Here is a 24023-nt window from a genome sequence, read left to right as displayed (position 1 = left end):
TCCACCGACAACCCTGCCGTCATCGATTGGTTGACTCGGTCATCTTCCTCTTCCTAGGTCACCGCTGACACCTACAGCCAACGGTCGGTGGGTACGTCAGACACAACCGTTAGTTGGCATGGCCCGGGAGCAAGCCCACTGAAATCACGTGTCCTCTACCTGCCCCTGTCCTTTGGTGTTCCCTCACCAAGCGAAGTATCGCATGCTGTGGGCTCAGCCCCACTGTACAGTGAGGAAGAGCTAACAGAGGGCGGTCAGGAACGGGGGGAGACATCCGACTCTTCAGCAGCCAGGCGAAGAAGTAGTGGCGAGGAGAGTGGCTCGGTAGCCGGTCTAGAGACAGGTCTGTCTCCTGACCCACACGCAGCCGAGGGGGCTAGTAGTGAGGCGGAGACCCTAATTGATGATGATGAGGCTGATCGCACTTGGCAGCCTCGTCGTCATCAGGCTATTGCTTCCGCATCATCAGGAGAAGAGGGTGCCAGCTTGGCAGCGAGCAAAACAGTCGGTGGGTTGCCCAGGAGGCAGCAGGGTCGCAGCAGTGTCAGTGGAGGCAAACGGCCACGGAGTAGAGCACCAGCTCCACTGCAGCCTACCACCACGGCCAGTAGTGGTGCCGGTGTGCACGGAGAAGGTAGCAGTCAGCCAGTGAGGAGTAGCGGGGGCAAAGTTTCCTACTCGGCGGTGTGGCAATTTTTCGTCAAGCCGCCCGAGGAAGTAAACGTAGCCGTATGTCGACTATGTGGCCAGAAAGTCAAGCGTGGCCAGGGGGCCAATGTTGGGACTACAGCGTTGCGTCAGCATATGCAGCGTCGCCATTCGGTGGCCTGGGAAAACCGTGATAAAGATACGGCGGTTCTGCCTGCCCCAGCCATGTCATAGGGTGCTGGCAGATTACGGGCCTCCCATTGCTGCTGCCAGGCCCGTAATCTGTCATGGGCCCCTGTACCGCCTCCTCATGCTGCTGCCAGGTCCAGAGTGTCTCATGGGTCCCTGTACGGCCTCCCATTGCTGCTGTCTCCATCGCCACACTCTGCCATGTGCCACTTTCAGGTCTCCTCACACTGCTGGTGGGTTCCATTTTGTCATAGGGTGCTGGCAGATTACGGGCCTCCCATTGCTGCTGCCAGGCCCGTAATCTGCCATGGGCCCCCGTACCGACTCCTCATGCTGCTGCCAGGTCCAGAGTGTCTCATGGGTCCCTGTACAGCCTCCCATTGCTGCTGTCTCCATCGCCACACTCTGCCATGTGCCACTTTCAGGTCTCCTCACACTGCTGGTGGGTTCCATTTTGTCATAGGGTGCTGGCAGATTACGGGCCTCCCATTGCTGCTGCCAGGCCCGTAATCTGCCATGGGCCCCTGTAAAGCCTCCTCATGCTGCTGCCAGGTCCAGAGTGTGTCATGGGTCCCTGTACGGCCTCCCATTGCTGCTGTCTCCATCGCCACACTCTGCCATGTGCCACTTTCAGGTCTCCTCACACTGCTGGTGGGTTCCATTTTGTCATAGGGTGCTGGCAGATTACGGGCCTCCCATTGCTGCTGCCAGGCCCGTAATCTGTCATGGGCCCCTGTACCGCCTCCTCATGCTGCTGCCAGGTCCAGAGTGTCTCATGGGTCCCTGTACGGCCTCCCATTGCTGCTGTCTCCATCGCCACACTCTGCCATGTGCCACTTTCAGGTCTCCTCACACTGCTGGTGGGTTCCATTTTGTCATAGGGTGCTGGCAGATTACGGGCCTCCCATTGCTGCTGCCAGGCCTGTAATCTGCCATGGGCCCCCGTACCGACTCCTCATGCTGCTGCCAGGCCCGTAATCTGTCATGGGCCCCTGTACCGCCTCCTCATGCTGCTGCCAGGTCCAGAGTGTCTCATGGGTCCCTGTACGGCCTCCCATTGCTGCTGTCTCCATCGCCACACTCTGCCATGTGCCACTTTCAGGTCTCCTCACACTGCTGGTGGGTTCCATTTTGTCATAGGGTGCTGGCAGATTACCGGCCTCCCATTGCTGCTGCCAGGCCCGTAATCTGCCATGGGCCCCCGTACCGACTCCTCATGCTGCTGCCAGGTCCAGAGTGTCTCATGGGTCCCTGTACAGCCTCCCATTGCTGCTGTCTCCATCGTTACACTCTGCCATGTGCCACTTTCAGGTCTCCTCACACTGCTGGTGGGTTCCATTTTGTCATAGGGTGCTGGCAGATTACGGGCCTCCCATTGCTGCTGCCAGGCACGTAATCTTCCATGGGCCCCTGTAAAGCCTCCTCATGCTGCTGCCAGGTCCAGAGTGTGTCATGGGTCCCTGTACGGCCTCCCATTGCTGCTGTCTCCATCGCCACACTCTGCCATGTGCCACTTTCAGGTCTCCTCACACTGCTGGTGGGTTCCATTTTGTCATAGGGTGCTGGCAGATTACGGGCCTCCCATTGCTGCTGCCAGGCCCGTAATCTGTCATGGGCCCCTGTACCGCCTCCTCATGCTGCTGCCAGGTCCAGAGTGTCTCATGGGTCCCTGTACGGCCTCCCATTGCTGCTGTCTCCATCGCCACACTCTGCCATGTGCCACTTTCAGGTCTCCTCACACTGCTGGTGGGTTCCATTTTGTCATAGGGTGCTGGCAGATTACGGGCCTCCCATTGCTGCTGCCAGGCCTGTAATCTGCCATGGGCCCCCGTACCGACTCCTCATGCTGCTGCCAGGCCCGTAATATGTCATGGGCCCCTGTACCATTTCCTCATGCTGCTGCCAGGTCCAGAGTGTGTCATGGGTCCCTGTACGGCCTCCCATTGCTGCTGTCTCCATCGCCACACTCTGCCATGTGCCACTTTCAGGTCTCCTCACACTGCTGGTGGGTTCCATTTTGTCATAGGGTGCTGGCAGATTACGGGCCTCCCATTGCTGCTGCCAGGCCCGTAATCTGCCACGGGCCCCCGTACCGACTCCTCATGCTGCTGCCAGGCCCGTAATCTGTCATGGGCCCCTGTACCGCCTCCTCATGCTTCTGCCAGGTCCAGAGTGTCTCATGGGTCCCTGTACGGCCTCCCATTGCTGCTGTCTCCATCGCCACACTCTGCCATGTGCCACTTTCAGGTCTCCTCACACTGCTGGTGGGTTCCATTTTGTCATAGGGTGCTGGCAGATTACGGGCCTCCCATTGCTGCTGCCAGGCCCGTAATCTGCCATGGGCCCCCGTACCGACTCCTCATGCTGCTGCCAGGTCCAGAGTGTGTCATGGGTCCCTGTACGGCCTCCCATTGCTGCTGTCTCCATCGCCACACTCTGCCATGTGCCACTTTCAGGTCTCCTCACACTGCTGGTGGGTTCCATTTTGTCATAGGGTGCTGGCAGATTACGGGCCTCCCATTGCTGCTGCCAGGCCCGTAATCTGCCACGGGCCCCCCTACCGACTCCTCATGCTGCTGCCAGGCCCGTAATCTGTCATGGGCCCCTGTACCGCCTCCTCATGCTGCTGCCAGGTCCAGAGTGTCTCATGGGTCCCTGTACGGCCTCCCATTGCTGCTGTCTCCATCGCCACACTCTGCCATGTGCCACTTTCAGGTCTCCTCCCACTGCTGGTGGGTTCCATTTTGTCATAGGGTGCTGGCAGATTACGGGCCTCCTATTGCTGCTGCCAGACCCGTAATCTGCCATGGGCCCCCGTACCGACTCCTAATGCTGCTGCCAGGCCCGTAATCTGTCATGGGCCCGTGTACTGCCTCCTCATGCTGCTGCCAGGTCCAGAGTGTCTCATGGGTCCCTGTACGGCCTCCCATTGCTGCTGTCTCCATCGCCACACTCTGCCATGTGCCACTTTCAGGTCTCCTCACACTGCTGGTGGGTTCCATTTTGTCATAGGGTGCTGGCAGATTACGGGCCTCTTATTGCTGCTGCCAGGCCCGTAATCTGCCATGGGCCCCCGTACCGACTCCTCATGCTGCTGCCAGGTCCAGAGTGTCTCATGGGTCCCTGTACGGCCTCCCATTGCTGCTGTCTCCATCGCCACACTCTGCCATGTGCCACTTTCAGGTCTCCTCACACTGCTGGTGGGTTCCATTTTGTCATAGGGTGCTGGCAGATTACGGGCCTCCCATTGCTGCTGCCAGGCCCGTAATCTGCCATGGGCCCCCGTACTGACTCCTCATGCTGCTGCCAGGCCCGTAATCTGTCATGGGCCCCTGTACGGCCTCCTCATGCTGCTGCCAGGTCCAGAGTGTGTCATGGGTCCCTGTACGGCCTCCCATTGCTGCTGTCTCCATCGCCACACTCTGCCATGTGCCACTTTCAGGTCTCCTCACACTGCTGGTGGGTTCCATTTTGTCATAGGGTGCTGGTAGATTACGGGCCTCCCATTGCTGCTGCCAGGCCCGTAATCTGCCATGGGCCCCCGTACCGACTCCTCATGCTGCTGCCAGGTCCAGAGTGTCTCATGGGTCCTTGTACGGCCTCCCATTGCTGCTGTCTCCATCGCCACACTCTGCCATGTGCCACTTTCAGGTCTCCTCACACTGCTGGTGGGTTCCATTTTGTCATAGGGTGCTGGCAGATTACGGGCCTCCCATTGCTGCTGCCAGGCCCGTAATCTGCCATGGGCCCCTGTACCGCCTCCTCATGCTGCTGCCAGGCCCGTAATCTGTCATGGGCCCCTGTACCGCCTCCTCATGCTGCTGCTAGATCCAGAGTGTCTCATGGGTCCCTGTACGGCCTCCCATTGCTGCTGTCTCCATCGCCACACTCTGCCATGTGCCACTTTCAGGTCTCCTCACACTGCTGGTGGGTTCCATTTTGTCATAGGGTGCTGGCAGATTACGGGCCTCCCATTGCTGCTGCCAGGCCCGTAATCTGCCATGGGCCCCCGTACCGACTCCTCATGCTGCTGCCAGGCCCGTAATCTGTCATGGGCCCCTGTACCGCCTCCTCATGCTGCTGCCAGGTCCAGAGTGTCTCATGGGTCCCTGTACGGCCTCCCATTGCTGCTGTCTCCATCGCCACACTCTGCCATGTGCCACTTTCAGGTCTCCTCACACTGCTGGTGGGTTCCAATTTGTCATAGGGTGCTGGCAGATTACGGGCCTCCCATTGCTGCTGCCAGGCCCGTAATCTGTCATGGGCCCCTGTACCGCCTCCTCATGCTGCTGCCAGGTCCAGAGTGTGTCATGGGTCCCTGTACGGCCTCCCATTGCTGCTGTCTCCATCGCCACACTCTGCCATGTGCCACTTTCAGGTCTCCTCACACTGCTGGTGGGTTCCATTTTGTCATAGGGTGCTGGCAGATTACGGGCCTTCCATTGCTGCTGCCAGGCCCGTATTCTGCCATGGGCCCCCGTACCGACTCCTCATGCTGCTGCCAGGCCCGTAATCTGTCATGGGCCCCTGTACGGCCTCCTCATACTGCTGCCAGGCCCGTAATCTGTCATGGGCCCCTGTACTGCCTCCTCATGCTGCTGCCAGGTCCAGAGTGTCTCATGGGTCCCTGTACGGCCTCCCATTGCTGCTGTCTCCATCGCCACACTCTGCCATGTGCCACTTTCAGGTCTCCTCACACTGCTGGTGGGTTCCAATTTGTCATAGGGTGCTGGCAGATTACGGGCCTCCCATTGCTGCTGCCAGGCCCGTAATCTGCCATGGGCCCCCGTACCGATTCCTCATGCTGCTGCCAGGCCCGTAATCTGTCATGGGCCCCTGTTCCGCCTCCTCATGCTGCTGCCAGGTCCAGAGTGTGTCATGGGTCCCTGTACGGCCTCCCATTGCTGCTGTCTCCATCGCCACACTCTGCCATGTGCCACTTTCAGGTCTCCTCACACTGCTGGTGGGTTCCATTTTGTCATAGGGTGCTGGCAGATTACGGGCCTCCCATTGCTGCTGCCAGGCCCGTAATCTGCCATGGGCCCCTGTACCGCCTCCTCATGCTGCTGCCAGGTCCAGAGTGTGTCATGGGTCCCTGTACGGCCTCCCATTGCTGCTGTCTCCATCGCCACAGTCTGCCATGTGCCACTTTCAGGTCTCCTCACACTGCTGGTGGGTTCCATTTTGTCATAGGGTGCTGGCAGATTACGGGCCTCCCATTGCTGCTGCCAGGCCCGTAATCTGTCATGGGCCCCCGTACCGACTCCTCATGCTGCTGCCAGGCCCGTAATCTGTCATGGGCCCCTGTACCGCCTCCTCATGCTGCTGCCAGGTCCAGAGTGTGTCATGGGTCCCTGTACGGCCTCCCATTGCTGCTGTCTCTATCGCCACACTCTGCCATGTGCCACTTTCAGGTCTCCTCACACTGCTGGTGGGTTCCATTTTGTCATAGGGTGCTGGCAGATTACGGGCCTCCCATTGCTGCTGCCAGGCCCGTAATCTGCCACGGGCCCCCGTACCGACTCCTCATGCTGCTGCCAGGCCCGTAATCTGTCATGGGCCCCTGTACCACCTCCTCATGCTGCTGCCAGGTCCAGAGTGTCTCATGGGTCCCTGTACGGCCTCCCATTGCTGCTGTCTCCATCGCCACACTCTGCCATGTGCCACTTTCAGGTCTCCTCACACTGCTGGTGGGTTCCATTTTTTCATAGGGTGCTGTATGGCCTCCCATTGCTGCTGCCTCCACCGCCACACTGTGGCTCCACACTCTGGTTTTGGCCCCGTGACTGCCCAAATGAGTGAAGTGTGCGGTGATTCTAAGATCGACGGCACTCATCTGCATGTCATACTGACTGACAGTATTATTTCTCTTCCCCAGCAGACTCCAAGGGCATTTAAATTAAAGGTACAGTGTTCTGCACGAATATAAAGGTTCTCTGAAGCCTAGAAACACCCTTTTTATAACTTAAATTCGCAGCGAATATATTCGCATCGAATCAAATTTATTCCTCGAATTCTCTGAATCAGCCGAATCGAATTTTTGAATACTTCGCTCATCTCTATCAGGAATCACAGGCAAAGGAATAAGACCATACGGCAATTTGGATCCTGCAGTGGCCCGTTTAAATAGCCCGCCCGGCACCGATAGGCATGCCTGGGTCCTAGTGCCTGCCCAGCGCCGTCATTGGTGACAGGTGTGCCTGGGTCCTAGTGCCCGCCTTCCTGTATGCCTTGTCATGATCCTGCGCATGCGCAGATTCGTGCGCCGCGGCGATCTTCCCTGACACTGTTGTTGAGTCCTGCAATCACATTATGAGCTCCTTGTAAAACTATTATCTCTTTCCAATAACATCTATTAACAAGAGAAGATATGGACCCCACAATTCCTCTATATACTCCACAATTCTCCCATGTGGACACCTCGTAAGTGGTTCTCCAGTATAGACTCCCAGTTTGGGGAACTCATTTAGAAGAAGCCGTCAGCTAGAATCAAACTCCCTACTCTACAGTATGGTGAAGACCAAGGAGGCCTAGCAATACCAAATGTTAGACTTTATTTTATAGCTGCCCAACTTCAGCATCTTACCAGGTGGGACTTAGTAGACACATTAGATCCCATCCATCGATTGCTACTTCCATCAGATACAGATTTCACATCACTCTCACACTTGTTAATGGTCTTCAGATGGCACCAGTGGGAAAGGCATGATCTCTCATCTATTTATTCCAGTCTTTTGACTCTTACCGAAGACTTATAGAAAGAAATGGAAAACAGTCAGAGGAAATAAGAGAAAGTGGTGGGAGATGATTTTGACCTCCATACCTCTCATCTCTCTATCCTCTTCACAGAAACTCAGTCATTTCTTTTGCATAGAGCTTTCAGGACCCCAGCTCAATTCTTCAGCTAGGACAGGAGGGATTTCCCCTTTGACCCCACTTGTAGCGGTGATGTTGGGATTTGATACGTGTTTTGGAGATATTCAAAAAGTGGAGCGATATGACCAGTATTATAATGTTGGTATTCAATATTCCTCAGGTGTGCCTCTTGGTCTCAATAGAGGAGGAATTATTTACACCTCCTCCTATTACAAGTCATAGAGCAATAGTGAGGCTGCTGTTTATTGACCATAAAAAATATTATGATCTTGGCTATCATCTCAAACTCCCAGCAGACAACAGTGACTTGAGCAGGTGAACTCCACAATAACATGTGAAAAACAAACTTACCAACATTGTAATTCCCCCAGGAGATGTATGTCTGGCAGAACTGGCTGGATACTCCTTGTTCACTCCTGGTTAGTTCTTCATAGGCTTTTAAAATCTTATCTCTTTTAGCCCCATAGAAGGAGAACGGCCAGTTGTATCCTACTGAATGGTGACTACATTGGAGACCCATACTTGGGGTATAATCCTGTAGACACGGGCCTCATTGAACGGTGTCAGCTATCTATGTATGTACTGGGGGGAGTTACTTGCCGTGTACAGCTGAATTGTTCTAGGTTGTTTCTTCTTTTCTCTGTTCATTTGTTTATAAAAGGTAAAAGTGACACCATAGACAAAGCAAGTTATTGTTCTGTATGATCTGTAACAGTGCCACAACTGCCTATACGTGAGAATGTATGACTCCATTGTCTGGGCTGAATGTTGGGAATACTGTGCGCACTTAGAAACTTTCTTAATCAAATCTATTTGATTAAAAAATACTGTAGATAATGCTGTACATATTCTTTCTATTCATAAGATATATTTAATAATGAACATTAAAAATAGAAAGCAACTTTATGTAGCCCTTTTATATAGAATTCTATCTTCTTTCTTTCTCTACAGGTAGATTGATGAACCAGGTTTTTGGAACTTTTTTGTCTTCATGAATACAGCTGAGTCACATGGAAAATAAAACACATGGGTGTCTTAATTGACTGAAAGTCTTTACTGCAGTTCACTGGAGGATTCACACGGGATACAAGTCATATCTGTGTTCTAAAAGTCATGGTTTGGATCCTCTTCCACATTGATCCAGCAGGAGAAAAGTAATTTCAGTGTTCTGGAAGTGACAATGGCTTTACAATAAAGTCCAACCCCAGTATACATAAGAGGAGTCATTTCATACTTTGTAGATTTGTAGATTTTGTAGATTTGTAGATTTTACAATGGAGAGAAAATATATCACACACCATAAGGCTTGCAAGGGAGAGAAGCCATATCATTGTTCTGAATGTGGCAAAACTTTGACACGCAAGACATCCCTTATAATACACCAAAGAGTTCACACTGGAGAGAAGCCATATCAGTGTTCTGAATGTGATAAAGCTTTTACACGGAAGTCAGATCTTATTAAACACATGAGGATTCACACTGGAGAGAAGCCATATCAGTGTTATGAATGTGATAAAACTTTTACAGTGAAGTCATATCTTAATAGACACCAGAGGATTCACACTGGAGAGAAGCCATATCAGTGTTCTGGATGTGATAAAGCTTTTACACAGATGTCAAGTCTTATCACACACCAGAGGCTTCACACTGGACAAAGGTCATATCAGTGTTCTGAATGTGATAAAGCTTTTACAGTGAAGTCACATCTTATCACACACCAGAGGAGTCACACTGGAGAGAAGTCATATCCGTGTTTTAAATGTGATAAAGCTTTTACTCAGAAGTCAAGTCTTCTCACACACCAGAGGAGTCACATTGGAGAGAAGCCATATCAGTGTTCTGAATGTGATAAAACTTTTACAGTGAAGTCAGATCTTACCAGACACCAGAGAATTCACACTGGAGAGAAGTCATGTCAGTGTTCTGAATGTGATAAAGCTTTTACACAGAAGTCAAATCTTATCAGACACCAGAGGATTCACACTGGAGAGAAGCCATATCAGTGTTCTGAATGTGATAAAACTTTTACACAGAAGTCATATATTATCACACACCAGAGGATTCACACTGGAGAGAAGCCATATCAGTGTTCTGAATGTGAGAAAGCTTTTACACGGAAGTCAGATCTTATCAGACACCAGAGGAGTCACACTGGAGAGAAGCCATTTTAATGCTCTCAATGTGACAAAACTTTTACAGTTAATGCCGGTCTAATCTATCACCGGAGGATTCACAAATTTCAGCATAGATTATATTCTGGAAAAAAGGAATATTAAATAAGTTTCAGGTGTCACAAGTTAGTTTCACATCCCCAATGTCATCCCACAAGCTAGAGAAGAAGGGAGAAGATAAAATGCTACTTTAGAAGAAACAAACTAAAATCTGAGCAAACTGGAATGTAATGATCGGATGAACTGAGTTTAGTGCTTATGTCCATCAATACACAACTAGATGGGATTTGAATATTTTATCGCTTGACAATTTGTTTTAAGATAAGCATCAATAACTGAACAGCTTCCCTCATGATTCTCATCTTTATCATGGAGCTTTGAATGAACATGTAATGCATTTTCATGATACAGCAACTGAGTTGTGTTTCCAAGCATTTTCTTCATTTCTGGATCCTGAGGTAATACATGACCAACACTGCCTCAGTACCAGAGACTAGGATGGGGTCTATTATCTTACCAAGTCTCTGAAGCCTCAGTGGGAGAGTCCATTCCAGGTTCTTCTGACTATTGATACATGATCAGCCAGGCGTGAGGTCTCCAGCTAAGCCCACTTTGTCCACTCCTCCCATTACATGTTCCATCTCCTCTCCCATTATCAATGCCTTCTTTCCACATTTCATCTCTCATTGATATTATTATTATTGTTATTATATAGGATTTATATGGCGCCAACAGTTTGCTCAGCGCTTTACAATATAACGGGAGACAATACAGTAACCATACAGTTTAATACAAGAGGGATAGGAGGGCCCTGCTCCTCAGAGCTTACAATCTAGGAGGGAGGGGCTAGTGGTACAAAAGGTAGTAACTGTGGGGGATGGACTGGTTGGAAGAGTAAAAGATTCCATTATTAGCTGAGGGCAGGATAGGCTTCCCTGAAGATATAGGTTTTCAGAAATCACCTAAAAGTGAGCAGAGTAGGCAATAGTCTGATAAATTGGGGTAGAGAGTTCCAGAGGATGGGGGAAGCTCTGGAGACGAGCATGGGAAGAGGAGACAAGGGAGCTAGAGAGCAGGAGGTCGTGCGAGGAGCGGAGAGTACGGTTTGGGTGATATTTGGAGACAAGATCGGTGATGTAATTTGGGGCAGAGTTATAAATGGCTTTATATGTTATTGTTAGTGTTTTGAATTTTCTCCGTTGGGCAATGGGAAGCCAGTGAAGGGATTGGCAGAGAGGGGTGGAGGACACTGAGTGGAGGCCAGTGGAGGGATTGGCAGAGAGGGGTGGCGGACACTGAGTGGAGGCCAGTGGAGGGATTGGCAGAGAGGGTGGAGGCCAGTGGAGGGATTGGCAAAGAGAGGTGGAGGACACTGAATGGAGGCCAGTGGAGGGATTGGCAGAGGGGGATGGAGGACACTGAATGGAGGCCAGTGGAGGGATTGGTGGAGGACACTGAATGGAGGCCAGTGGAGGGATTGGCAGAGAGGGGTGGAGGACACTGAGTGGAGGCCAGTGGAGGGATTGGCAGATAGGGATGGCTGATACAGAATGTTTTGTAAGGTGGATGATATCAGCAGCATTCATGATAGACTGAAGAAGGGATAGCCTGCAATGAGGTCGGCCAGTGAGGAGGGAGTTACAATAGTCGAGGCGTGATATAACAAGGGAGTGAATAAGTTGCTTAGTGGTTTCCGAGGTTAGGAACGGCCATATCTTGGAGCTGTTGTGGAGGTGAAGTCTACAAGATTTGGACAGTGATTGGATTTGGGGCTGAAATGACAGATGGGAGTCTAGGATGAAACCTAGCACCCTGGCATGAGGGGAGGGACTGATGGTTGTGTTATTGATCTTGATGGAGAAGTCAGGGAAGGGGGCACGGGGTGGGGGCAATACTAAGAGCTCAGTTTTGGAAAGATTGAGTTTGAGGAAGTGGAGTGACATCCATGCCGATATGTCACTTAGTAGGGTAGTAATGCGAAAGGAGACTGAAGGGGTGAGGTGTGGAGGAGACTGAAGGGGTGAGGTAAGGGGTAGAAAGATAGATTTGTGTGTCATCAGGATAGAGATAGTACTTAAAGCCATGGGAGTTTATCAAGTAACCAAGGGAGGAGGTGTAGATGGAGAAGAGTAGGGGTCCAAGGACAGAACCTGGAGGGACCCCTACAGAAAGAGGGAGTGAAGAGGAGGAGGCAGAGTTAAAGGTAACGCTGAATGAGCTCTGTGATAGGAGGAGAACCAGGAGAGCGCAGAGTCTTGGAGGCCAAGAGAGTGGAGTTTTTTTGAGGAGGAAGGGATGGTCAACCGTATCAAAAGCTGCAGAGAGGTCATGTAGTAAGAGTAAGGATCAGTGGCCATTGGTTGGGATGAGTACGGAGTAGTGGCCATTGGTTGGGATGAGTACGGAGTAGTGGCCATTGGTTGGGATGAGTACGGGGTGGCCATTGGTTGGGATGAGTACAGAGTAGTGGCCATTGGTTGGGATGAGTACGGGGTGGCCATTGGTTGGGATGAGTACGGAGTAGTGGCCATTGGTTGGGATGAGTACGGAGTAGTGGCCATTGGTTTTAGCAGTTCATAGATCATTAGTGAGTTTTAGTAGGGTAGTTTCAGTGGAGTGGAGTGAGGGAATGCCAGACTGTAAAGGTTCGAGAAGGTTGTTGTCGGTGAGATGGGAGCTCAGGCGATTGTAGACTAAGAGTTCTAATAGTTTAGAGGTAAATGGCAGCAGGGAGATAGGTCTTAAGTTGTTCAGGTTGGTGGGGTCCAGCGAGAGCTTTTTAAGTATGGGAGTGATGTGCGCATGCTTTAGAGGGGAGTGGAAGGCACCAGTAAAGAGGTAGAGATTGAAGATGTGAGTGAGGGAGCATAGGATGGAAGAAGAGGGTGACCGTAGTAGTTGTGAGGGGACAGGATCCAGGGGGCAGGTAGTGAGACGGGCTTCTGAGAGACCTTAGTTGACCTCTTTGGTAGTAGCAAGGTCAGAAGAGGAAAGTGTTGAGGGAGGTTTAGTATAAGGTATGCTAAGTGGGATGGATGTCTGTGCAGTGGAGATGTCCCTATGAATTGCATCAATCTTGTTTTTGAAATGATTTGCAATCTCGTGAGCAGTGAGTGAGGTACTGGGTGGAGGTGGAGAAAGTTGAGAGTTAGAAATAGAGAAGAGACAACGAGGACTGGATGACAAGGTATTGATGAGAGTGACAAAGTAGGCTTGTCTGGCAGCATGGAGGGAGGAATTGTATGTGAAGAAAGCAGATTTATATCGGGTGAATGCTTGGTGAGATTTGGTTTTACGCCACATTCGCTCCAGCACACGACTATGTCGTTTAAGATCTCTGGTGTTGTCAGTCTGCCAAGGTTGTAATGGGCGGGGCCTGATGCTTCGTGTGGTTAGAGGAACAAGTGAGTCTAATGTGGATGAAAGTGAACTGTTGTAGACAGCAGTGTCCAGGTCAGGGCAGGACAGGGGAGAGATTCTGTCATAGAGTTGGTCAGTTGCAGAGTGGAAGGGAGAAGGGTTCAAGTTGTGAAGGTTTCTGCAGGTGATTGCTGATTGGAGGGATAAGTGTTTGAAGATGAGGAGACTGTGAAGGTGATGAGATTGTGATCAGAGAGAGGAAAGGGGGTGTTTGTGAGGTTGTAGGATATCCTCTCATGGGTGACAACCTTTCAGGCAGGTCTGTGTCTGTGACACCAGCTAGAAAGAAGTCTCTGTTCAGTGAGAAAACAACATCCCAAGCTGATGCAGGCCTTCCAATACTGAGTTACTGCTGATTTAGGGGATGTATTCAGCAGTAAAACGTAAGCCCAGCTGGCCACTTGTGTTCCATGTGGTTCTGCCAAATGGGATTCCATCAGGTGAAGATCAGAAATCCTTGTTCCATGTTTTCTCTTTCCAGCTATTACTCCTCTCCATAGACTAATCACACAATACAACTGCCAGAGATCTGAACTTACAAAGTGCTGAGTGTGCGGTCATATTCCTACCACTTCTTCCGGGGGACTGACATTCCTCTGATTGGGGTTCACAATAATCACTCTGAGTGCACACATCTCTTTTTGGTGGAAAGTTTGTAAAGAAAACTTCTTCTCCCTGGAAATATTACAACGTTGGCACCAAAGTGTAACTATGGGCAAAATCACTAATGACATTAATAATGAAATCTGTCATTAGCAGATCAGGTTTTGTTTTTCCGAGTCTCCTATTGTTTTATTTTTTGTTGTCCCTCCCAGTAGATATTTTTTGTCTACTTCCTGTAGAAGGCCAAGTCTTTTGGGAAAAATGGCAGTTGGAGGGGTTGGGGCAAATCCTATAACACTGCTGGGGGTGCTCACAACTGTCAGTTGTCATTCATATGGGGGTTGGACCTTATAGAGAACCTGTTGCTGTAACTGCTGTAGAAGCGTTAGCTGAAGTTGGGCTTTACTTGTTGTGTGTCTTATAATCTATCTAAGACTTCCCTGTACAGGGTGACAACGCTGCTGTGTAATGTTCCTGCAGGATGATCAGGGTTGTCACCCTGTTACAGAAGGTGGGAAAATAACAGATCTACAGACAGGACCAACAGCTGATACAACTATGTTGCAGAGGGAACTCTGGGAATGCTAATGACAGATTGCATTACACATTCAGTTAGCAGACTTCCTGCTGTTGGTCTGATGTTTGAATTGTGTTCTGATATTTACTGTCCTGCTGTAAAAGGTGTAAATGATCGCCCGCATGTTTCCTGTAGTAGCAGGGACTACAAACTCATATCAGGAATAGTAGGATGGGTACCTACCCAAGGGGGTCACCTTTTTGGATTTGGGGGAAACATTTCACATGGTTTCTTTCCATTAATGACACCGACAAGGGGAGTCTCACTTCACTAACAATAGGAGAGCCAATCACAGGCCAGTAACATTTCATGGTGTCACAATGTATTGCAGAATGTTTAATCCCCATTGGTCCAATGGATTCCTAGTCCTTCCAGATACATTGCTTCTTGTGTGGAAGGAGCGCCCTAAAATGGCTTCCCTTCTATTCCACCCATAGCTGTACTTTAGGTCATGTTGCCCCTCCCCCATATCTGTAAGGGAAAGCCTCAATTAATCCCAATACTCCCCTGGCCTTCCAGTGAGAAGAAACATTTTCTCTGGAGTGGAGATGTTTTATGCAGTGAGCCCTTCATAGACGGGATGGGGAATCTAAGTAATCTAAGATAAGTAAGATGAACCGGTGTACTGGAGTCATGGATCAGATAACCAATGACACCATTGATGGTATAGCAGAGCTGACAGCAGAAGTGGCTCCATCACCTAAGGTGGTGTCACAGAACTGCATGGTGGCTGACTATCTCTCGGAAGATCAAGGCGGAGCCTGCAAACTGGTGTCAGAGAGTGTTGTACATTTATATTAGATCATGAGGATCTCAGAAGGGGATATCTACACAAGGTAAAGGAGTTCCAACAGTCACCTGGGTGGGGGGAAGTGGGATCCATTTTCTTGGATGGGGTTAGTTGGAACTTGGTTGAGTAATATGGTGGCTTTGCTTCTTAGGCCATTAGTTGCTACTATAGATTTGATAATAATTTTATACATTGCTGCTGTTGTGTCTTTTGCTGCCAGTTGATTTTGCTTGTTTATGCACATGATTACATTCACATTGTTAGGCCAGAAGATTATTTAAAACCCCATAAACTTTTTCTTATTTTCTGAAAGCAGAGACCCTGGAGAATATAATGGTGGTGGTTTTTATCACACAATATTAGCACAGCTGTCTATGAAATGCATATTTTCAGCAAAAAAAACACTAACGATAATTCCAGTGCAGACAAACACAATATATGACCCAATTTGATGAAATATGAAAGATGAGGTTGGCATCAAGTATATAGATACCAAACATGTCAAGCTTTAAAAATGTCATGTGCTTGTGAAATGGTGACAAACTTCAGTACCAGAAATTGTCCATAGGTGACGCTTTAAAAGCCTTTACAGTCATCAGTTTATATAGTGAACCATGAATGATGGCCCTAGAGTTATTCCTCTCCCTCTGGTGTGTGCAGAGATATGTACAATGTGTAGTGTGATTGATGTTTTCCTACATAACCGCACCCAACCCTTGCAATTGCTCATGTATACGGGAACTGGGGGCTTTAAAATGTGTTTTGTGTGTTTTTTCATTTACAGTGTGTTACTTTACACTTTTCTTTCTCTGAACTTTATTATTGCCATATAGGGGGTTAATAGCCTCGCATGTGATAACATATTGCTGGTCACAGGTCCTCTTTAAAGAAACACAAGAGGTCTATCAGACCCCTAATGTCACCTCTGGACCCCAAAATAGATGGTTAATAAATAGACAGTTCAGTGTACAGACAGAGGGGGGATTTACTAAATACAACTAGGCTGTTCTCTTTACACTTTTCACAGAACTTTCCCCCGGAGCTTAGTGAATGCGGTGAAATCTGACTTTACAAAGAATATCCAATCACACGCAAAGAAAATGTAAAAAATGCAATTTTGCTTCCACATGATTGGCTGATGGAAGTCAGGAGAGCTTCACCTCATTACCCGACCCCTCGTCTACTAAGGTACATTTCTTATCCTTCTGGTATTCAAGGGGTTAAACACAAATGAGGTTTGTATTATTATTTCAGCAAGCGGTCATGTAAAATTGATCCGGGCAGCTGTAGAAGCAGCCAATCACTTTACAGTACGGAGAATGTGCCGCCCCTCCCCCCTGCTGGTGCCTGCCGTGTTTCCTCCAGGATGTTCAGGACGGAGGAACATCGGTAAACCACTTCATCTTACTAAGCAGGAGGAGCTTGGAGAGGATCTGATCCCCCGATCTCATCTGTGATGACTGAACCCCGAAATGACAAACATTCTGTCACTTCCAGGTTCAGAGCCGCCATTCCCGGGAGCCGGAGTCACAAGTTTTTTTCCTTTTTCGGGGTAGCGATGGCGGCGGGCATTGTGAGTGACGTTGGATCTATTCGGGGGACATTTTTTACATTTTTATTTTTAATAAAGGACTTGTCACAGAAGGTCTCCTGTCATTATTTACACATTTTTTCTTGTGAATGAGTAACTGTAACATGTACTCCATACTCATTCACATGGGGGGGCTTTCAGATTCCGATAAGACCCCAGCATACAGAAAATTGGAAGGACAGGGGGCATTGTGGGGGACAGTAGGGAGGACAGGGGGCAGTGTGGGGGACAGTAGGGAGGACAGGGGGCATTGTGGGGGACAGTAGGAAGGACAGGGGGCAGTGTGGGGGACAGTAGGGAGGACAGGGGGCAGTGTGGGGACAGTAGGAAGGACAGGGGGCATTGTGGGGGAAAGTAGGGAGGACAGGGGGCAGTGTGGGGGACAGTAGGGAGGACAGGGGGCATTGTGGGGGACAGTAGGGGGGACAGGAGGCATTGTGGGGGACAGTAGGGAGGACAGGGGGCAGTGTGGGGGACAGTAGGGAGGACAGGGGGCAGTGTGGGGGACAGTAGGGAGGACAGGGGGCATTGTGGGGAAAGTAGGGAGGACAGGGGGCATTGTGGGGGAAAGTAGGGAGGACAGGGGGCATTGTGGGGAATAGTAGGAAGGACAGGAGGCAGTATGGGGGACAGTAGGGAGGACAGGGGGCATTATGGGGGACAGTAGGGAGGACAGGGGGCAGTGTGGGGAACAGTAGGGAGGACAGGGGGCATTATGGGGGACAGTAGGGAGGACAGGGGGCATTGTGGGGAACAGTAGGAAGGACAGGGGGCAGTGTGGGGAACAGTAGGGAGGACAGGGGGCATTGTGGGGGACAGTAGGGAGGACAGGGGGCAGTGTGGGGGACAGTAGGGAGGACAGGGGGCATTGTGGGGGGCAGTAGGGAGGACAGGAGGCAGTGTGGGGACAATAGGGAGGACAGGAGGCAGTGTGGGGGACAGTAGGGAGGACAGGAGGCAGTGTGGGGACAGTAGAGAGGACAGGGGGCATTGAGGGGACAGTAGGGAGGACAGGAGGCATTGTGGGGGACAGTAGGGAGGACAGGATTCATTGTGGGGGGAAGTAGGGAGAATAGGGGACATTGTGGGGGACAGTAGGGAGGATAGGGGGCAGTATGGGTGACAGTAGGGAGGACAGGGGGCAGTGTGGGGACAGTAGGGAGGACAGGGGGCAGTGTGGGGACAGTAGGGAGGACAGGGAGCATTGTGGGGGACATTAGGGAGGACAGGGGGCATTGTGGGGGACAGTAGGGAGGACAGGGGGCAGTGTAGGGACAGTAGGGAGGACAGAGGGCATTGTGGGGGACAGTAGGGAGGACAGAAGGCATTGTGGGGGACAGTAGGGAGGACAGGGGCATTGTGGGGGACAGTAGGGAGGACAGAAGGCATTGTGGGGGACAGTAGGGAGGACAGAAGGCATTGTGGGGAACATTAGGAAGGACAGGAGGCAGTATGGGGGACAGTAGGGAGGACAGGGGGCAGTGTGGGGGACAGTAGGGAGGACAGGGGGCATTGTGGGGAACAGTAGGAAGGACAGGGGGCATTGTGGGGGACAGTAGGGAGGACAGGGGGCATTGTGGGGAACAGTAGGGAGGACAGGGGGCATTGTGGGGAACAGTAGGAAGGACAGGGGGCATTGTGGGGGACAGTAGGGAGGACAGGGGGCATTGTGGGGAACAGTAGGGAGGACAGGGGGCATTGTGGGGAACAGTAGGGAGGACAGGGGGCATTGTGGGGAACAGTAGGGAGGACAGGGGGCATTGTGGGGAACAGTAGGAAGGACAGGGAGCATTGTGGGGGACAGTAGGGAGGACAGGGGGCATTGTGGGGAACAGTAGGGAGGACAGGGGGCATTGTGGGGAACAGTAGGAAGTACAGGAGGCATTGTGGGGGACAGTAGGAAGGACAGGGGGCATTGTGGGGGACAGTAGGGAGGACAAGAGGCATTGTGGGGGACAGTAGGAAGTACAGGGGGCATTGTGGGGGACAGTAGGGAGGACAGGAGGCATTGTGGGGGACAGTAGGGAGGACAGGAGGCATTGTGGGGGACAGTAGGAAGGACAGGGGGCATTGTGGGGGACAGTAGAGAGGACAGGAAGCATTGTGGGGGACAGTAGGGAGGAGAGGGGGCAGTGTGGGGAACAGTAGGGAGGACAGGGGGCATTGTGGGGGACAGTAGGGAGGACAGGAGGCATTGTGGGGGACAGTAGGGAGGACAGGGGGCATTGTGGGGGACAGTAGGGAGGACAGGGGGCATTGTGGGGGACAGTAGGGAGGACAGGGGGCATTGTGGGGGACAGTAGGGAGGACAAGAGGCAGTGTGGTGGACGGTAGGGAGGACAGGGGGCAGTGTGGGGGACAGTAGGAAGTACAGGGGGCATTGTGGGGGACAGTAGGGAGGAAGGGGGGCATTGTGGGGGACAGCAGGGAGGACAGGGGGCATTGTGGGGGACAGTAGGGAGGACAGGGGGCAGTGTGGGGGACAGTAGGGAGGACAGGGGGCAGTGTGGGGGACAGTAGGGAGGACAGGGGGCAGTGTGGGGGACAGTAGGGTGGACAGGGGGCAGTGTAGGGAAATTTGGGAGGAGAGGGGGCATTGTGTGGGACAGTAGGGAGGACAGGGGGCATTGTGGGGGACAGTAGGGAGGACATGGGGCATTGTGAGGGACAGTAGGAAGGACAGGGGGCAGTGTAGGGACAGTAGGGAAGACAGGAGGCAGTGTGGGGGACAGTAGGGAGGACAGGAGGCAGTGTGGGGGACAGTAGGAAGGACAGGGGGCATTGTGGGGAACAGTAGGAAGGACAGGGGGCATTGTGGGGGACAGTAGGGAGGACAGGAGGCAGTGTGGGGGACAGTAGGGAGGACAGGGGGCATTGTGGGGGACAGTAGGGAGGACAGGGGGCAGTGTGGGGGACAGTAGGGAGGACAGGGGGCAGTGTGGGGGACAGTAGGGAGGACAGGGGGCAGTGTGGGGGACAGTAGGGAGGACAGGGGGCATTGTGGGAGCAGTAGGGAGGACAGGGAACATTTTGGGGGACAGTAGGGAGGACAGGGGACATTGTGGGGGACAGTAGGGAGGGCAGGGAACATTTTGGGGGACAGTAGGGAGGACAGGGGACATTGTGGGGGACAGTAGGGAGGGCAGGGAACATTGTGGGGAACAGTAGGGAGGACAGGGGGAATTGTGGGGGACAGAAGGGAGGACAGGGCGAATTGTGGGGGACAGTAGGGAGGACAGGGGGCACTGAGGGGAAAGGGAGGACAGGGCGCAGTGTGGGGACAATATTGAGGATAGGGAGTAGTGTGGGGGACAGTAGGGAGGACAGGGGGCATTGTGGTTGACAGTAGGGAGGACAGGGGGCATTGTGGGGATAGAAGGTAGGACAGGGGGCATTGCATGGACAGTAGGGAGGACAGGGGGACAGTGCAGTAACAGTCGGGAGGAGAGGGGGTAGTGTGAGAGACAGTAGGGAGGACAGGGGGCATTGTGGGGACAGTAGGGAGGACAGGGGACAGTGTGGGGGACAGTAGGGAGGACAGGGGGCAATGTGGGGACAGTAGGGAGGACAGGGGGCACTGAGGGGACAGTAGGGAGGACAGGGGGCATTGTGGGGACAGTAGGGAGGACAGGGGGCATTTTGGGGGAAAGTAGGGAGAATAGGGGACATTGTGGGGGACAGTAGGGAGGACAGGAGGCAGTGTGGGGGACAGTAGGGAGGACAGGAGGCAGTGTAGGGACATTTGGGAGGACAGGGGGCATTGTGGGGACAGTAGGGAGGACAGGGGACAGTGTGGGGGACAGTAGGGAGGACAGAGGCATTGTGGGGACAGTAGGGAGGACAGGGAGCACTGAGGGGACAGTAGGGAGGACAGGGGGCATTGTGGGGACAGTAGGGAGGACAGGGGGCACTGAGGGGACAGTAGGGAGGACAGGGGGCATTGTGGGGACAGTAGGGAGGACAGGGGGCATTTTGGGGGAAAGTAGGGAGAATAGGGGACATTGTGGGGGACAGTAGGGAGGACAGGAGGCAGTGTGGGGGACAGTAGGGAGGACAGGAGGCAGTGTAGGGACATTTGGGAGGACAGGGGGCATTGTGGGGACAGTAGGGAGGACAGGGGACAGTGTGGGAGACAGTAGGGAGGACAGGAGGCAGTATGGGTCAGTAGGGAATACAGGGGGCATTGTGGGGGACAGTAGGGATGACAGAGCGCATTGTGGGTTATAGTAGGGAGGACAGGGGGCAGTGTGGGGGACATTAGGGAGGACAGGGGGCAGTGTGGGGGACATTAGGGAGGACAGGGGGCAGTGTGGGGGACAGTATGGAGGACAGGGGGCAGTGTGGGGGACAGTAGGGAGGACAGGGAGCAGTGTGGGGACAGTAGGGATGACAAGGGGTTGTGGGGTTGACAGGGGAACAATGAGGGGGTCTTCTGGTTCTTGTAGTTCCCCTGCATTCTGTCACTCCACACATTTTTATTTGAGTGATCCCAGTAATGACGAGTCATGCATACACCGCTGTTTTTGGGGTCACACCCCTTCCATGGTATCTGCTCCATGAAAGAGCCCCCCAACAATGCAAAAAAGCAATATGAGTCTGGTGTGGATATTAGGGGGTTAATCACACAAAAATGTTAAATATAGTGTGAGGTCCCTGTAGAAAATCCATAGCGGACCCCCAATCCGAGCATGGAGCCAAGCTGGCCAGGGAAGGGAGTGCCAAGCATGCGGCCAAGCTGGCCAGGGAAGGGAGTGCCAAGCATGCAGCCAAGCTGGCCAGGTAAGGGAGTGCCAAGCATGCAGCCAAGCTGGCCAGGGAAGGGAGTGCCAAGCATGCGGCCAAGCTGGCCAGGGAAGGGAGTGCCAAGCATGCAGCCAAGCTGGCCAGGGAGGGGAGTGCAAGGCATGCAGCCAAGCTGGCCAGGGAAGGGAGTGCCAGGCATGCAGCCAAGCTGGCCAGGGAAGGGAGTGCCAGGCATGCAGCCAAGCTGGCCAGGGAAGGGAGTGCCAGGCATGCAGCCAAGCTGGCCAGGGAAGGGAGTGCCAGGCATGCAGCCAAGCTGGCCAGGGAAGGGAGTGCCAGGCATGCGGCCCCCTCCTGAACCATATGAGGGGTACTCTGTATAGACCCTCACCAGTCCTCCTCCTGGATTCCTCTAGTCCTCCTTCTCTCCAGGAATGGCTGGGATGAGTCCTTTGGCTTTGAGTGACGGGAAGTGGAGACGTTCTCTTCCTTCTCATGTCCTCTTTACTCTTTCAGAGGGAAACGTTTCCCCACCAATGGAGAGAGATGGAGGGGAGTCTGAAGGTCTTCTCTGGAAGATCCCATTACATTCCACACCCAGACATGGAGATTCCTCCACATGGGAGGTCATGTGACAGCCAAGAAGATTCCCCATTAGAGAGGCCCCCCTCCCCCCCCCCACCAGATGGATAGAGACTAAGAATAGACAAGACGGGACACTACAGGCTCTACAGACACACTGTGTATATACTGTATATAATACCCGGGACACAAGGGAAGGGGGACGGCACACTGGGGACACCCACAGAGGAGTAATATGTCCTTACATTGGTGTCAGTGGAGTAGTATGTCCCTTACATTGGTGTCAGTGGAGTAGTATGTCTCTTACATTGGTGTCAGTGGAGTAGTATGTCCCTTATATTGGTGTCAGTGGAGTAGTATCTCCTTACATTGATGTCAGTGGAGTAGTATGTCCTTACATTGGTGTCAGTGGATTAGTATGTCCCTTACATTGGTGTCAGTGGAGTAGTATGTCCTTATATTGGTGTCAGTGGAGTGGTATGTCCCTTACATTGGTGTCAGTGGAGTAGTATGTCCTTACATTGGTGTCAGTGGAGTAGTATGTCCCTTACATTGGTGTCAGTGGAGTAGTATGTCCCTTACATTGATGTCAGAGGAGTAGTATGTCCTTACATTGGTGTCAGTGGTGTAGTATGTCCCTTACATTGGTGTCAGTGGATTAGTATGTCCCTTACATTGGTGTCAGTGGAGTAGTATGTCCTTACATTGGTGTCAGTGGAGTAGTATGTCCTTACATTGGTGTCAGTGGAGTAGTATGTCCTTACATTGGTGTCAGTGGAGTAGAATGCCATTACATGACATGAGTGGTGTCAGTAATCAGAGCTGCGATTATATGACTTCCCTCTGCCAGTCCCGGAATCTGATCTCTCCCAGTCCCAGCCTGGAGAACGGGGTCTCTGTGTTTTCTTGGACTGGGATGAAATGTGGTGTCAGGTGGAGGGGGAGGGGGGTGGTAAATGTAGGAGGAGGGGGGTAGCAGCTGTCCATGGCAGAGAGGAGGACAGACAGAACAACAGATGCACAAAGTTCCCGGATCCAGAGCCGTGCAGAACATTCACCAGCTGATAGGAGGGGAGATCAGTGACACCGAGGAGCACAGCAAACACATTGCCTTTTACATCCATTATTATTATTATTATACAGGATTTATAAAGCCCCGATAGTTGGCTCAGCGCTGTACATTACAGAGGGGACAGAACATGTGACAGAACAATACCAATACAATGTGATACATGAGGGGATCGAGGGCCCTGATCCTGGGAGCTTACAATCTAGGAGGGGGGGATGGTGGTACAGGAGGAGATAGCTGTGGGGGATGGAGTGGTAGGAAGAGTGGAGGAGATCGGCAGGTTAGCGGGGGGTGGGGTAGGCTTCCCTGAAGAGATGGGTTTTCAGGGGGCGCCTAAAGGAGAGGAGAGTAGGTGATAATCTGATGGGTTGGGGTAGGGAGTTCCAGAGGATGGGTTAACAAATAATCAAAGGTCCTCCTGCGCTATAAATGGAAGTAGAACCTCGCCTTAAGCTGCCGACACTCACCAACTGACACCTAAAACAGTGTAAATGACACCAATAAATAGTGTAACTCATAATAAATACTAAATACAAATATGGGACAATTCATAGAATACAACCTGAACCAATCACAATTCATACAATAAACGTCTTCATAGCAACAGTGTAACAATATATAAGTCGTGTCATACTGCTACTAAATATCCGTGTTCCATGATGGACACGCGTGTTCACACTGTAAATACATAGAACACGTGTGTAAACATGAACTCCCGTGCTCACACACCTACTGTATAAATAATGGACACGCGTGTTCACGCT

At 51.9% G+C, this 24023-nt stretch overlaps 1 protein-coding gene across 1 annotated transcript in view; it reads left to right on the top strand.

Moving 5' to 3' along the window:
- LOC149432816 (uncharacterized) overlaps nt 1-10298 on the top strand; it is a 35173-nt gene extending 24875 nt beyond the window's left edge. The window contains exon 2 of the mRNA XM_089664913.1: nt 8665-10298. Within this exon, the coding sequence (XP_089521039.1) occupies nt 8988-9884 (897 nt within the window). The 5' untranslated portion in view covers nt 8665-8987 and the 3' untranslated portion in view covers nt 9885-10298. The remainder of the gene's footprint in view (nt 1-8664) is intronic.
- The last annotated feature ends 13725 nt before the right edge of the window (nt 10299-24023 follow it).

Source organism: Staurois parvus, unplaced genomic scaffold (genome assembly GCF_062004578.1).
Source record: "Staurois parvus isolate SC_StPar_1 unplaced genomic scaffold, SC_StPar_1.0 ptg002098l, whole genome shotgun sequence".
Taxonomy (NCBI): domain Eukaryota; kingdom Metazoa; phylum Chordata; class Amphibia; order Anura; family Ranidae; genus Staurois; species Staurois parvus.
This window is presented reverse-complemented; position numbering and strand designations above follow the sequence as displayed.